Source organism: Bradysia coprophila, unplaced genomic scaffold (genome assembly GCF_014529535.1).
Source record: "Bradysia coprophila strain Holo2 unplaced genomic scaffold, BU_Bcop_v1 contig_561, whole genome shotgun sequence".
Taxonomy (NCBI): Eukaryota; Metazoa; Arthropoda; class Insecta; order Diptera; family Sciaridae; genus Bradysia; species Bradysia coprophila.
Window position 1 is genome coordinate 897,924 of NW_023503807.1, and position 16,080 is coordinate 914,003.

Sequence of the window (16,080 nt, forward strand, 5' to 3'; positions counted from 1 at the left end):
CTGTTTACCGACGATAGTTTTTAATATTTCAATAATAAAGATTATGGATATGGATTCCCACTAAAACGAAATTAAAATTTAGACTCCGATGTGGACGCTACAGCATATATTTGCTAATAATGTTGTTTCAGATTTGGTCCATCGCTAATTTAAATTCATCCGATGGGGGTATTATAATAATAATGATAATGTGAATAATATCGTGTATACAGCAGCGCCTTTCTTGTCGGTGAATAGAATAGTATTATATATAGGCAAGCAGCCTAAGCAAAGTTGCATTAATGCGCATGATTGAATTTTCTGTTCTATATATCCACATTTTCGGTATTATACCAAACTCATATATTTATAGTTACATTGAATTCAAAATGCTATATAGCCTACTGCCTACCCAAAAATATATCCATGAAGTAAGCTTTTATAGAGGGTGGCACTGTTTGTTGCTAACGCATACAGGTGATTATACATGTGACTTTGACGGTCGTTTTACGTAATAAAAATGTGTTTTTTTTTCTCACTCGCCTGTGTGTATGGATATTTTAAAAACTGGAAAATGCGTGGTAATCGTTTGTATATATTTTAAGACGTTTTCAGGGGTCGTTGGTTAATGACTTTCACATTGAGAATCTGAATCGGAAATGAGTGAAATTTATTTTTAGAGGTAAAAGGACCAAAATAACTCGAAAAATATGAATCTGGTTTTTAGATTCTCTTTATACCCCTCCAAAAAAAAACCGCTCTCATTATGAAATTGTGGCAAACAAACAATCCAATTAATTTGGAAATGGAAAAACTAAAAATTTAATCATTTCTGATTAATACGGAAAAATATTCATAAAATTGTTGTCCATATAAATTTTACGGTTTATGGAAATGACACATCATAATGCAATCGTCCACAAAAATTTTTAATGAGAAAGTAAACTGGGGGCTACATTTCGCGGTAATTTAATTATGAGTTGCCTTTGATACGGTTATTTACACGTACTAATTAAATTTTACCATTTATCGAAATGGATAATTCAAACCTTTGTTGAACCAGATTTGTTTAAAAGAAAAACGATTTTAAAGTTAGATATACAAAAGTGACAATATTGAATATCCACACAAGTGTTCCACTGCAAAAACTTTTTCGTTATTTCATTTCCTAATAAAACTGTTAAATTACTCGTCTGATGTGTGGTGTTGCAACATTCGGTTTTTAAACCAACATTTTACCACCGGAATTGTTTCCATTACAAAACAGCTCATTGCAAACACTGCCAATCAAATTTTTAGCACCCTGTTCTCCTTTCGATTCACAACAAATATACAATAGACATGTATGTATGTTACAAGAACTGTACAGATCTGTAACCATTTACATAGTCATCAAACATAATGATTTCTGTAGATCCCACAACGTGGAGAGAGCGAGAGAGAGAGAAAGAAATTTTTTTATTTTAATAAAATTTCTAGTCGTTTAAATTTTCGTAAATTAATATGAAAACAGCAGATATTAAAGGAGATGAATATTTTCGCAAAAACAAGTCTAATATTTTCGTCATATTAAATTTCGTCTTATCAATTATTGCGTTTAAGAATTTACGTATCGTCAGAGAATTTTTGTTTTTGTGTGTGCTTCATTTCATTTACTTTATATCAGCAAATTCTTCAAATGACTCACTGTAAAGATGACTATTAAAATACTGTTATGTAATTTTAATGCTTTAAACAAATAATCAACTTATTTGAGATGCTCCGGCTCAAGCACAGCGAAAACAAAAAGCCTGGTCATAGCTTTTATATCTTTACAAGATTCAGTTCAAAGAAAGGCCAGTTTTAAGCGCTTTTCATGGCAGTGTAAACAAGATGATTTTTCCTTCATTCGCTTTCTATGTAACACTTAATCGTAGATATTCTAATAATCCGTTGCCAATTCGCAACGTTAAAAATGTGTCTGTTGGAATCAAAAGTCGGTCTTATCCAGCTGTCAAAGTGACGTTTTAAACGTCAAAAGTATGAGGGTGCAATCGTGGTTCCATGCATCTTTTAAAAACTTTATAATTGTAACAGAATCAATGAAAAATCAATGGTTTTGTGACCAATTGCAATATTTGTTTTTAATTTGACGTTTTAAACGTCACTTTTGACAGATGGATAAGGCCAACTTTGATTCCAACAGACACAAATATCGAATGTACTAATATAACGCCTAATTCTGGCGTCAACGGTTTTTTACGTCAGAAAATTTGACTTCTATCGGATGGTATCGATGAATCTTTATTTGCAGAATTGTTTCATTTGTACTTCTTGAATTCAAAACTTCGTGCTTTTTTCTTCCATAGCACGAAGGCAACTCGAATCAGATTCATTTAGATCGAAAAAGATATTAAAAAAGTTAAAACTAATATTCTACCCCGAACTGTTGGTCAAAACTTCTCCGTTCTAAATGTTTTTTTTGTTAATACTATTTCAGCAAATGAATGCTACCCTTCGTCCTTTTTACTTACAAAACCATTCCACGTAATTCATTTAATATGTGTACTGTGTGTAGTGTATAGCATGACAACGTACAAGATTTGTTTGTAAAAATATCAACCATATAAAATGTTAGAGCGTAGAACATCTAAATCTATAACAAAAAATTAGTCGGGTCCTTTAAATTTCGATTGTTGTCGATGTCTGTTGCTGGTTAATTTAGTGGTAAAAGAATCCTTTGGTGAGTCATTAGGGGAAAAAAGGTCTCAGTGACAGACTCAAAATATTATTTTCATAAAATCTACTTTTAAATGTTTCGATTTATGTTTTATGACCTTCGTGCTAACACCGATGTTTATGTGCAAGTGTTACGTTCAAAGAGACATTATGTACGTGTACAATAGTAGAGTCCAACCAAAAATTAGTTTTGATAAAATAAAACGTTGGAGGTTATATAGTGGTACATTTCGGTAGAAATAAACAATTGAAAAACCGGGGCGTGTAACTTTGACCAAACTCTTTGAAAATACGAATATTTCTACACAGGAAACGTGTCATTAAATATGATTATTAAGACATCATTTTACAAGCGAAGAGTTTATTGAGTCTAGTTGTCAAAGTGGCTTTCAAAATTGAACATTTTTTTTGTTACAGAAAACTTTTCTTCGTTCTACGTTCGCTCTGTCCTACATTTTAACTAGATGAATATATTTTCTGACTGATAATTAAATTTAAACCACAACGTTAATCAACAATTTTGTAATCAATTTTCTAATCAGACAAGTACCCAGAAAAGAAATAAAGCAAAAATTCGGAACACATAGTGATAAACTGCAATCGTCTATAATATAAAGCCACCCAACTATTAAATGGAAAACTTTATCTTTGTCGTAGAGTTGTTACTCGTCCTCTTCTATGTATACAACGTATAGGGATGCGACCATAAATTTAGCTCGATCTCTTTCCCACATTCGAGGCAAAACAACAAAACGAATCATATTATGCTAAAATATGGAAGCTATAATTGAAGTTGAAACTTCTTTCCATGTTTTACTTTTGTGTGCTGTATCGTTTCCGTTGGAAAACTGATACTCATACCCAAGCGTTTGGGATTAGAAAATATTTATCGAAATTAATGGGAAAAATGTCTTTTGACGATTATATCATTACAAATGAAGGCTGATACAAATAAACTTAGACACATGACATAGAGTCATAGGGTAGGTCGGTGTGCCATTTTAGTGGTAGAGCATTTTAAATGTGTTACAATGCAGAGGTCTGATGCATTCTTTAAATTGCATACAGACAATACAGAGTTTCAACTCGACTCAGCCATCACCAATACCTTGTTATTAGCATTATTCTATACATTAGAGTCAATTACCGACAACGAAAATAATAATTTGTTTTATACTCATACTGATTATATTCCGTAAACTATGCTATGAATGATAAATTATATTTTGTTCGTTTCTACATATATATACAGTGACTATACAGCGCACAAAAACCTACCTTTCAATATTCACATGTATGTTTATAATGCGATATAGCGCACTATGCACGTCTATATGTATATCTATCTATCTGTTATATGTATAACAAGCAAAATATCATAATATACGGAGAAACCCAGAATATCGTTTCCAACCATCCCAACATTGCCTAACAAACCGATTCCCATTCCGCTGGCAAATACACTTTGCTTTTGAAATTGAAAATGGGGTGGTTGGTATTTTCAGTTCAGCTATATGGCATAATGTGTAAAGATGGATTTTATGTTCGTGTGTATGTATATATACGGTTCTGTTCTGGAAAAATATATATATTTTCGTATCGCGAATAATAAAATGAATACGTAACCCATCCTTACCAGGGGGGTTTCCACTTCTTCTACTTTTTTTTTTCGTTTTCAGAGATTGTTGTTTCTTCTCCGTCTTCGTTTTTATTTATTTTTTTTTCTCTTGTTCGTTATAAATAACTATTTTAATTTTTATTTTTTTTTTGTACGTTCTATTTGGATCGAAAGGAGGCTAAATTCGATCTACAGTTCATTTCTATTGTCTCTAAAAAATTACCGAAATTTGAAATGTTCCAATCTGCTTCAGTTTACATCGACACAAAATTCGGGATACGAATCATTTTCTCGCCTACATTCATGTCAACAAATCGTTTCATATTCTAAATATTTCGTTTTGACTTCGATGGGTAACCGAACGTAGTCTTTTCATATTCAATTAGAATATCACGTGATATATATACACCGTCCGACTGTAAGGTGGTAATTGATACAAAGTGGATATTTTTTATCTGCTTGATATATATAAACTGTGAGAGTGATTTACCGTACAGTTCGTAAAATATATATTGTTGGCAGTCACCTTCGACGGGGAATGATTAACTCAACCTTCTTTGCAGATGGATCGTAGTCCAAAAGTTATCATCTCGTTTTTACTCGAAAGGAGTATCAAAGCGTTCGCAAATGAATTTTGTATGATTTTCTTCGACGAAACATACCGATAGGGCGTATCGAATTTTTAGAATTTTAAGGGCCGCGATAGCCTGTGTGCGGAAAACGTAGATCATTGAAAACAATGTTCTAGCAGGATGTAGAGCGTTAAAAACTCTGCAAAACTGCCAAAGAAACCGATGGTCCAAAAGGTGTGTCTGTCGAGGTTTTCTAACATCGAAAGTCCGACATTTTCGTTTTTGACTCTTATTTCCTGAGAGACAAATTATTAAGTTTAGCTTTTGGCATGAGGTTGTAGAGGAGGTCGAGTACTACCAGTACACTAGGCATTGTCCCGGTCGGCGATCCATCCAAAACCACTTTTTCAACATTAATGAATGAACTTTTTAAGTGTACCCACGTCGCCCACGAAGCCAGTGCAGACACTGTAACCGGTGTTGCTGAGTCGAGGTAACCTTGGCCAGTAAGTGCACATAATATTCCATAACAGTAGCTGAACTCTTTTACAAAATATTTGGGATCTCGATGTAGCACATTATATTGACACGGTATACCACGAAGTTCAACCTTTTGTAAAAATATCGAAAAATGTGTATTTGCAACGAAATCGACTTCTTACTACTGTTCGTGGGTCAAATAACTAATTAAAACGATTATTTGTTGTTTTTCTCACCAATTTCACTTTCTCAGATTTTGTAGTACAAAATGTGCTACACCGAATTCTTAAATATTTTGTAAAAGAGTTCAGCTACTGTTATGGAATATTATGTGCACTTACTGGCCAAGGTTACCTCGACTCAGCAACACCGGTTACATTGTCTGCAATGGCTTCGTGGGCGACGTGGGTACACTTAAAAAGTCCATTCAAAAATGTTGAAAAAGTGGTTTTGGATGGATCGCCGACCGGGACAATGCCTAGTGTACTGGTAGTACTCGACCTCCTCTACAACCTCATGCCAAAAGCTCTCAGGAAATAAAAGTCAAAAACCAAAATGTCGAACTTTTGATGTTAGAAAACCTCGACAGACACACCTTTTGGACCATCGGTTTCTTTGGCAGTTTTGTAGAGTTTTTAACGCTCTACATCCTGCTAAAACATTGTTTTTAAAAATACTCTTAACTTTCCGAGTTATGACCATTTGAAAGTTAAAGTCGTCCGGTGGGACTTATTCCCGGGCACCTTCGGATCCATCAACCATATGCCTGGACTTAGTTTTCAATGATCTACGTTTTCCGCACACAGGCTATCGCGACCCTTAAAATTCTCAAAATTCGATACGCCCTAATACCGATTCTCAGCTTGACTTTTCCATTGACCACTTCAACCCATAAAATGGTTGAACTTTCAAACATATAACTGATTTATCTTTCTCAAATAGTTAAAATGGTATCTTCAGCGTTGCCAAAAATGTTGTTACAATCTACTTGAATTGGAAATATTTTTAAATAGAAAACATTAACGAAAGACGACATACAATTGGCCGCCTTCATAATTTGTGTTTTTTTAACAATCTTTTGTGGGACGAACAAGATCAATACGTTTATACTTGTAACAATTTCGGTATTTAAATTTTCATTTATTGCCTTTGATCCACCTAATGTCCATTTGAATGGCCGGTTTTGCAAACCTATTACTTTGTAAGAAAGTAAAAAAAAAGAAACGATAACAGCAATCAACACACGAGATTTTATTTTATCTTTGATTTTTCTCCTTTCTATTCGTGCTTCCTGTTTAATGAAACCCATCATGAAAAACAGCCATCTCTAATGTTGATATTTAATTAGCACCGCAGTATTCAGTCGTATCATACTAGACCAACCATATGCTTGGGAAAATCTAATAACTATTTCAAAACAGAAGCTAAAAAAAACGTAAAAAAGCAAAAACGAACGACCATAAAAAAAAAACTGAAAGTATCAAATGGGTGTAACAATTCGATGAATGAACTACTTCTTTTTAACACCAACGTTATACGGTTCGATTAAATGGCAAAAAAAAATACCTGTTGTAATTAGTAGCAATACAGATTTTTATAAAGTGTAATCCATACTGTTATTCACGGTTTTGTGCGTGCGCTTTACTCACACACTGTTACCGTATCTGTATACGCATAGCGCCGAATAAATACCTATCCGAATGTATATGGAATTTTGTTTATTTGGATTACACCAAAGTTTAAGCGCACAAAATACTCACCCATACATCAACAGCAAATTGGTTTCATTCATTATTCCGATAAGCTTTTGTCATAGCTTTCAATGAAACAGTGTATCAGTTGTATCGGTGCCGCATTATACGATTTTTTTTTTAAAGCACAGTGTATGTTGAATTGGGCTGGTGGTGAGTAATCAACAGTTTAGCAAAGACTCGAACCAATACTCTTACCACTTGTTCGCTTGGTGGCGGGACATTTCCACACCGTCAATATCGTCAGGAACGATATTATCGTTTTTTGGACGATATTATCGTTTTTTAGACGATACTATCGTCCAAAAAAACGATATTATCGCCCAAAAAATTTTCATCCAGGACGATAATATCGTCTACATTGAAAAATTCTAAAATATTGTCTGGACGATAGTATCGTTTTATTGTCGATATTATCGTTCAAAAAACGATATTATCGTTTTCTGGACGATATTACCGTTCTAGAAAATCTAATGGATATTTTCGTTTTCTGTACGATAATATCGTCCAAAACGATAATATCGTCCTGGGCGATATTATCGTTTTCTTAAACGATAATATCGTCCAGGACGATACTATCGTTTAGTTTTGGGTGGTAATATTGTCCAGGACTCAATTTTACTCAGAGGTGCAGCAAGAACCGAATTCTCTTCCAAAATATCGAAAAACAATTTTCAGAGGAAATCACCTACACATCAGTGTTTAAAAAAGGCGTTTAGTTCGTCCCTAAATAATTCATCTTTTTACGAAATGAATACCACCTTTGATTGTACATAAAAAGCGTTTTAACACGCCGAGCGATCCGGCCCATTGCCCCCGAGCGAAGCGGAGGGCCGCAATCCGAGCCGGGCGCCGGAACGGTGTCGGAACTTAGGAGTTAATTTTTTTTTCTCGCGTCGTCTCATAATTAGTCTGTGTAATTTTTCTATATAAAATTTAAATTTACGGAACCAAATGAACCAATTTTTAATATATATTTGCCGTCTATAAAAAGGTGTTTATCTACAAGATTTTGTGTTTCGTCTTCAACAACCATCCAGAACGATAATATCGCCCAGGACGATATTATCGTCTAGAATTTTTATTTTAAATAAATTAAAAACGATATTATCGTCCAGAACGATATTATCGTCCCAAAAATTATCGACCAGGACGATAATATCGTCCAAAATAACGATAAATTTGTTCAGAAAAAGAAAATAACGATAATATCGTCCAGCGGATATTTTCATCCAGGACGATATTATCGTCAAAAAAAACGATAGTATCGTCCAAAAAACGATATTATCGTTTAAAAACGATATTATCGTTTTTTAAACGATAATATCGTCCTGAAAATATTTTAAAATTTATAATTTTAAACGATATTATCGTCCTAGATGAAATTTTTTTGGACGATAATATCGTTTTTTGGACGATACTATCGTCTAAATAACGATATTATCGTCCAAAAAACGATACTATCGTTTTTTAGACGATACTATCGTCTAAAAAACTATAATATCATTCCTGACGATATTTACCGTGTAGTTATGTCGCCTCACCTGTTCGCTTCTTTGCTCCCCCGTGTTATAACAATATTAAAATAGACTTCTGACTGGAAACATCCATGCATTTATACGTTTAAGTTGATCGATTATTGTATTTTGAATCCCTCAGAAGAGAAACCTAGTTCCGGATGAAATGGACCTATCCGCAAAATATTCACAAAAAAATCCTTTCTTTTCCATTTCAGGACGAAGTACTTGCCATTTCGGAAAAGAGTGTCATTCGTGCCAATGATCTGCTTACTTGGCTGGACGATCGAATCAAATGGACCTGGGGACTTCAAGCGTCCGTTTCAAAGAAAAGTTGTGATCCCATCAAAAGTCTATCGCTCAAAAACACTCAGATTGACTTCTCTGAAGTGGACCAAGAAAAAAGTAAGTTGACGCCGCCTTGGAATGGTCGATATTCCGAAGCATTTAATTTCAATATTTCATTCACTTTTTAGCATTTCACTCCCGATCGAAGATTGCCGTCATAAGTTATCCGCGATACTGCCGGTACAGGGCAACACTCAAACGATTGGAAAATGTTGCTGACGAATGGATTAGAAATACGCTCGTCGAAGCATTGGGTGGATTTGTCTCGTCTGGACCCGATACTAGAGTAATGTTTTGCAAGGTAAGACCCATTTTTCTTTGTCTTTACAATTTTTTCCACGTTTATCATGTCGCGCATGCATCTTACAGGAAACGTTTGACTATCCCGAATTGGAAACACATGAGCTACTGTGCAATCATTTGGCACCAAAGTTGAAAGGCCGGCCAAGAGGTCGCAGGAAGAAGATCAGCTCCGATTCACCAGATTCTAGACTGCGAGGCGATTCACCGTACAGTGAATCGGCTGGTTCAGAAATTTCGGCCTGTTCTGTGGAAAAAGTTTACTCGAAATATTCGCCGTTGTATGTGAAGCCCGAGTTCAAACAAGGTGTTCATGTGTTGGCAACGCGACCCCAACTACGATACAACCCTCGACCGGCGCGCACGAAATGTAAATCTGAATCGGATGAAACGTCGCCAGCCCGTTCATCGAGGCTAAAACCAGTCGCAAAGGACGCGCGCAAAGAAATAAAAGAAGAACCGATCACGCAAGCTGAAGATCCAATGGCTGACGAAATGGACTTTGTGAAGAAATTGCTTGCCTTCCACCACGAACACAAAACCGATATTCCGAAATCATTTTGGTTTGCATTGAAGAAAGTGAATTTACTTGCTGTCTACGAGCGAGTACAAAAACTCGGTGGCTACTATATGTGCACCCAGAAAAAGGTCTGGAAATACCTGTTCGGTGCAAAAAGCACATCGTACAATCTGATAACGCGGAAGAAATATGAGCGAGCATTGTTGCCTTATGAGAACTATTTGAAAAAGTTGAAAATTGGAGAGACTGAAGACGGTGCAAAGAACCTGCGCGTTATGAAACTGGAGCTGGAGGACAAAGATTTCATGGACATCAAGAAAGAGTGCTTGTCAAATGATTCGGAGATGAACGACGGACGACCAATCGGCACCGATTCCATATCGGATCGGTTGACCGTGGCTGAAATGAGCGAAATCCAAAGAAAAGTCAACGAAAAAGATCAAGATCATGACCAACCGCCAGTTTCAGTGCCTGTTACTGTGATTCTGGGCGGTCAATCGGTTGAATGTCACACGTCATCACCGCAAAAGATAAACATTCAACAGCCCCACACAACCATTACTGTGCACCAAACAACCATACATCCGCAGAGTATAAACTTGCCATCGAATCAATGCCAAAATCGTTCCCAGAATCAACAAATCACAAACCAAATTCAAATAACTAACCAAATTCAGATTCAACAAATAACGGTCCAACCGAACTCTGGTCGCAACGGTGAAACGGGGCAGTACACATGCAACATTAAGCAGGACAAAAATGGACAAGAAGTTCAAATCGAATCGAATGGCGATCCATCGAAAATTTTGAAACGTCAATCATCAATTGAAGAGTTCAGCGGTCGTGACGGTAACGGCTACATTGCCCACTCAAAAGTTGGTGCAGGCAAAACACCATCATCGCTACGTCATGTTCGAGTTAAGCAAGATAGATCTAGAGATCGCACCAAACCGATCACAGTGTCACAACCGGGTGCTCAACCCAATGAAAAAGAGAACATTCCGTACTTGACCGGATCGAAGACGACCACCATTACGCCGATATTGGGCAATAGCAACAAAGATCCTAGAATGCAGTCACCAGAAGTGATTGACTTGGTCGACAGTGACAATGAGAGCAGTAGTCCAGGCCCTCAGTCATCGCAGAGCCAGCTTCCATCGAGCATATTTCCAAATATGAAGAAACGCAAACTTGAGATTTTGCGAGAGGGTGGACTTGAAGTGACGGCAATAAGTAATACGGGCGGACTGCTTGGACCGAATTATTTCGGTTCACAGACAGGTTCGTCGGCAATCGGTGAAGAAAAGCCGCTCCTTAGACCTGAAATCGTTGGAAGTATTCCATCTGTGTCGGGTGTAATATCACCAAGTGCTTGCACAAAAGCTCCCACTCCAAAGTTTCAATCGAATTGTATGTACACGGGAACAAGTAAAGTGTTTGGCGATCCGAAGGATTTGATACCACTGCCACGTAATGCTGCTACCGGTGAAGTGATCGATTTGACGGTACAACGACTGGAACGACGAAAATCGGTCGAAATATTCAGACTTCCAGCTAAGCCACCAAGTCAATCCGTCACCGAATCCGACAGCAAAGCAAAATCCGATTCCAGCCTACAAATTACACTAGTACCTCCACTGACCCACGTACAGATCATTCACAACTCACAAAATCATAACATCAAACGAAAGGCATCGGAAACACCGAACTATGCTTCATCGCCACCAAAGAAATCAGCACCAGAACCTAATCGTTTGACGTCCACATCGTCGTCGTCGTCGTCGTCATCATCCAACAACAGATCGAACGTAAACATTCCATCATTTCCAAATACCGAGATGAAAATCAATCCATTCATATTGCAACAGCTTATGTCACAATTGCCTCAAACACGTACCAAACCGTCGACCACGACAGCATCACAACAGCAAAAGATTCCTCGGTCGCAGACACCGTCTCAAAAACAAAGTCAACAGAAGAATCAGCAACAATCGCCGCAACATGCTTCACTGCCCACACAGCAAATGCCACCGCATCATCTTCACCAACAGCAACCGCAACAGCAGCAGCAGCAACCGCAGCAGCAGCAGCAACAACAACAGCAACAACAACAACAACAGCCCCAACAACCACAAATGCCAAATCCATTCCTACCGATGTTGGATCCATTGTATTTGACCGCGTTGTATGCGAATCCAAGTCTGTTTTTCCCGCCATCGAACTTTCCACCCGAACTGCTACAGCTCTACAAGAATTTCCCGCTGGAAATGGGAAAAGTTCCAGTGTCAAAAAGTTAGTTTAATCGTTGCACCGATTTCTAGTCATAAATTTCGTTTTTTTTTTAGTTGATGTTGTTAAGGTGGACGTCGTTAATTTTGTGTGCTGCAAAAGATATTTTCATGTGTGTGATGGGATATAATGGTCACACTTATAAATTTATGATGATGAAAATGCTAACAATTTGTTGATGTTGTTGTTTGCTTTTTCTTTTCCCTCTTCAGAATACCTTACGATTAAATCAAATTCTTGTTTTGTAAAAAAAGAATAATTTACGTAACGATAAATTGGGTGTAGTTTGATTGAATGTACAAATGAAAGAACTAATTCTAATTATACGAAAAATGGTAGCATTAGAATTCTCACAAAAATACAAAATTTAGTGGAAATTTATATGAATAATGGAAATGAGAAAACCGAAAAACCAAATCCTTGAATTCGGATGAAAAGTCTAATCGGAGACTGCAATGAATTTTCTTTAGTTTTTTTTTCTTCTTCTATTTTTGTTGAAGTTTTCCCTCATTAACAATTACAATGACGTTCGATGATCGTTTTTTTTTCTTCCCCCAAACCTTCATTGCATCCTTCATTACATCCTTTTGTCCCTCTATCCATACGAACTGAAAGCATTGCATTCGAAATGTATGTCTTTAATCGATAAATTTCTATTTAATCCTCATACGTATGAATTTACGATAAACAAACAAAAAAAAACTTAAATTTAAAAGTAAAAGAAAAACTAAAATTTAAATTTAAACAAAAACTATGAATGTGTAAAAGGAAATAATTTAAGAAAATGGATTATATAAAAATGATGAAAATTTTGCGTAAAAAATAAATTATACAAAGAAGTGTAATCGACTGTTTCATTTTCCGATTTATTTGTATTATCATCCCTGCAAAACGATCCCAGATACCCTGTAAAGTTGTGGAATTATTATATAGGAACTAACACAATATTGTTGGAATTACGGTTTCATTCCACTCCGGAATCTACAATGAAACGACCAGTTTGCCATTGACTTTCGGTACTTCCGAACTTGCCATTCGTCCTTGCCAATCGACCTTGTCGTTTACCTTCGATACTGCCGTTCAACTTTCCCAATCGACCTTGTCGTCTGCCCTTTACTTGAACATTCATCAATTGCAGCGACTTTCCTTTATGTCCGATTGCAACTAATCCGTAGTTGCCACGAATAGCATTTAGCTATTTCCATGACTAAAATCCGTAGTCATCACGCCCATCGTGTGTCATCTTGACCATTGTGTGTCATCTTGACCATTGTGTGTCATCTTGACCGTCGTGTGTCATCTTGACCATCGTGTGTCATCTTGACCATCGTGTGTCATCTTGACCACTGTTGCCATCTTGATCACCGTTGTCATCTTGACCACTGTTGCCATCTTGACCACCGTTGTCATCTTGACCACTGTTGCCATCTTGACCACCGTTGTCATCTTGACCACTGTTGCCATCTTGATTGATGCTGAACCGTTTGTGAGATTGCACTGTTCACCCAGTATTACGCCTACCGACCGTCATCGACGTGACCATTTATCATCTGCCATGACTCGACCAATTTTGTCGTCTGCCATTGACTTGACCATCGACCATCATCGACGCGACCATCTGCCATGTGACTACCTCCTCAGACGAAACGATGCCATACCAACCGCCATACTTGGAGTTACCGCCACCACTGCCATAGCGCGAACCAGCGCCGAAACTTTCCGCAGAACCACAATTTAATCATACAGCGAGTGTTATTGACACCCCTTCCAGTACAAACTGGCGCTGCAGATTAATTGCCACAGTTCAATGTGTCTGGGCCCATAACCTGTTGGAATTACGGTTTCATTCCAACAAATATAACCTCAACAATCCCAAAAGTCGAGAAGGGAACCCAATAAAGCCTCAGAAATCCTTCATAATACTTACGTTATAGAGCTGGGAACATGGTGTCCATGTGCAGTGACAGAATTTTAGGGACTGCCCCGCTACCACCTCGACAGTTCGATAAATCCTGAAGAGAATCAAAAAAAAACTCGAGAGCCTTCAAAATCTTTAAATTCTGAAACAGGTAGCATGTTTCCTTGTAAATATGAGACTCGGTTACGCCTTGAGTTACTAAAATTAACAGAAAATGCAACTTTAGTTCGATTGTCATTGAAATACGTTTAATTATTTATTATAAATAAATAAAATGAAAGCAAAATAAAATGATCGAGTCTGGATTTTGACAATTGAATTTCCATTGTCAAACACCAGACTCGATCATTTTATTTTGCTTCCACCTTAATAATTTCTATGTATTTTTACATGAAGAACATGTGGTGACTTCACGGACATATCTCCGGAACGAGCTGCCCGATTTCAATTAATGAAAAACAAAAATGAAGCTCGTTAAATTCTCTATAAACCTTATGAAGAATGTTTTTGCGAATTTACGGTCTTTCTATCGGTTTCAGGGATTTTCCTTTGAGAAAAAAATATTTTTCGACTTTGACCAATTTTTTCCGCCATTTTGGATTTAAATGTCAAAAAATAAATTCTCTTCTCGTTTGCGAATGAAAAATCATAGAAAAAAGTGACATAACGGCCGCTCACCAGAGAACTATTGAGCTGCCGCCTTGGCCCCACATCAATTTAGAATCAGGAATCGATACGGAACAACCTACAATCATCGTTACAACGATTTTGTAAGATGCACATTTTTTTGCCTAAGCAGGTCCACTATAGTTTCGCAGAGTTTACGATTAATTTCAAATGGTCAATGAACCGGAAGTCGACTGAAAAATTAGAAATCCTACGTCGACCAGTAATTGGAAGCACAGAAACCGAGAATATCCTGAGTGGACATTTTGTTGAAACGAGGAGACGAGGAGTTCTGATATTTTCTGTTGAAAACATAATACAAATTTTCGTCAAATCAGTACTGAAACTTGACAGTGTGTCACACTGTTCCTGTGAGGTAAGCTGACTTGCAGTTACATCGAAGTTCTAGTCACAAAAAAAAACATATTTTGGTAAGTTTAAGTTGTGGCTGCTAAACAAGCTACTTTTCCCACAATATCATGACGTCAATATTTCAAACCACCAAAGCGAAATACAGTTAGTGTTCCCTTATATGTATAGTTAAGAACCCTCATGAAATGCTCTCTAAATTTTGAAGAGCGATTAGTTTGCCTGTCGATAGCTTATATAATTTTCAACGGGAGGTTACGACGATTTTGACAACTTTTCAACATGCACCGTTTAAGTTTTCCATTGAGCGAAAACTAAAATGAGTCGGACGTGAAGTATTTCGTGAGTGAATGGTTAATTGCGTTTCGATGTTACCGGACGCATCTCTAATTTGATGCAGCTCTAAAAGTTGTCCAATTCGTTGTAATATACCATTAAAAATTAGTTGTAGCGGAGATTTGCTACACAAATCAGCGAATCATGAAAATGTACTTCGACTACTACAAAAAATCAAAGGTCTGTTCCAAAGCAATACGAATTGTCAAATTACTGTCAAATTTCATCCTCATAACCTCATCAACATGTATATTACATGCTTACGGTAAAGTGCACTTCACATCACTGCTTGCGAAAGGGAAAATGCACTTACTGTCCACAAACATGTAAAATGTGTTACATGTGTTACATGTGTGTGGAACAAACCTATTTAACCAGTAGTTGAGTGATTATTGAATAATTGGGTTTGTGGTTAAATTTGGTAAAAGTTTTTATTGCCAAGCTTTCGACACACCGTTCTTGTCATCAACTTTCTTAATCTTAACAATGTCTTTATTCATCGTTGATTTTGTTGTCTGTGGAATAAACAGTTGTTCTTTGATTTCGCGTAGCCAAAATACTTTCATTTTTCTTATAATTCACTAATGTGACATGTCTTATTTCTGTATTTAACTATTCGTACAGCAATGTATATGTTATTGCCAACGGAATGAAAGAATTGGTATCAAACGTTATTTTATCCATAAGAAGTAATAGATT

General features: G+C 36.6%; 1 protein-coding gene across 3 annotated transcripts in view; it reads left to right on the forward strand.

Annotated features, from left to right (window-relative positions):
- LOC119083185 (nuclear factor of activated T-cells 5-like) overlaps positions 1-12,784 on the forward strand; it is a 47,046-nt gene extending 34,262 nt beyond the window's left edge. For 2 of the 3 annotated variants that reach the window (XM_037192845.1, XM_037192846.1), the window contains exons 4-6: positions 8,854-9,040; positions 9,112-9,284; positions 9,353-12,784. In XM_037192845.1, the coding sequence (XP_037048740.1) occupies positions 8,854-9,040; positions 9,112-9,284; positions 9,353-12,100 (3,108 nt within the window). In that variant the 3' untranslated portion in view covers positions 12,101-12,784. The remainder of the gene's footprint in view (positions 1-8,853; positions 9,041-9,111; positions 9,285-9,352) is intronic. The other variant, XM_037192847.1, reaches the window with a different exon arrangement.
- Positions 12,785-16,080: the final 3,296 nt, after the last annotated feature.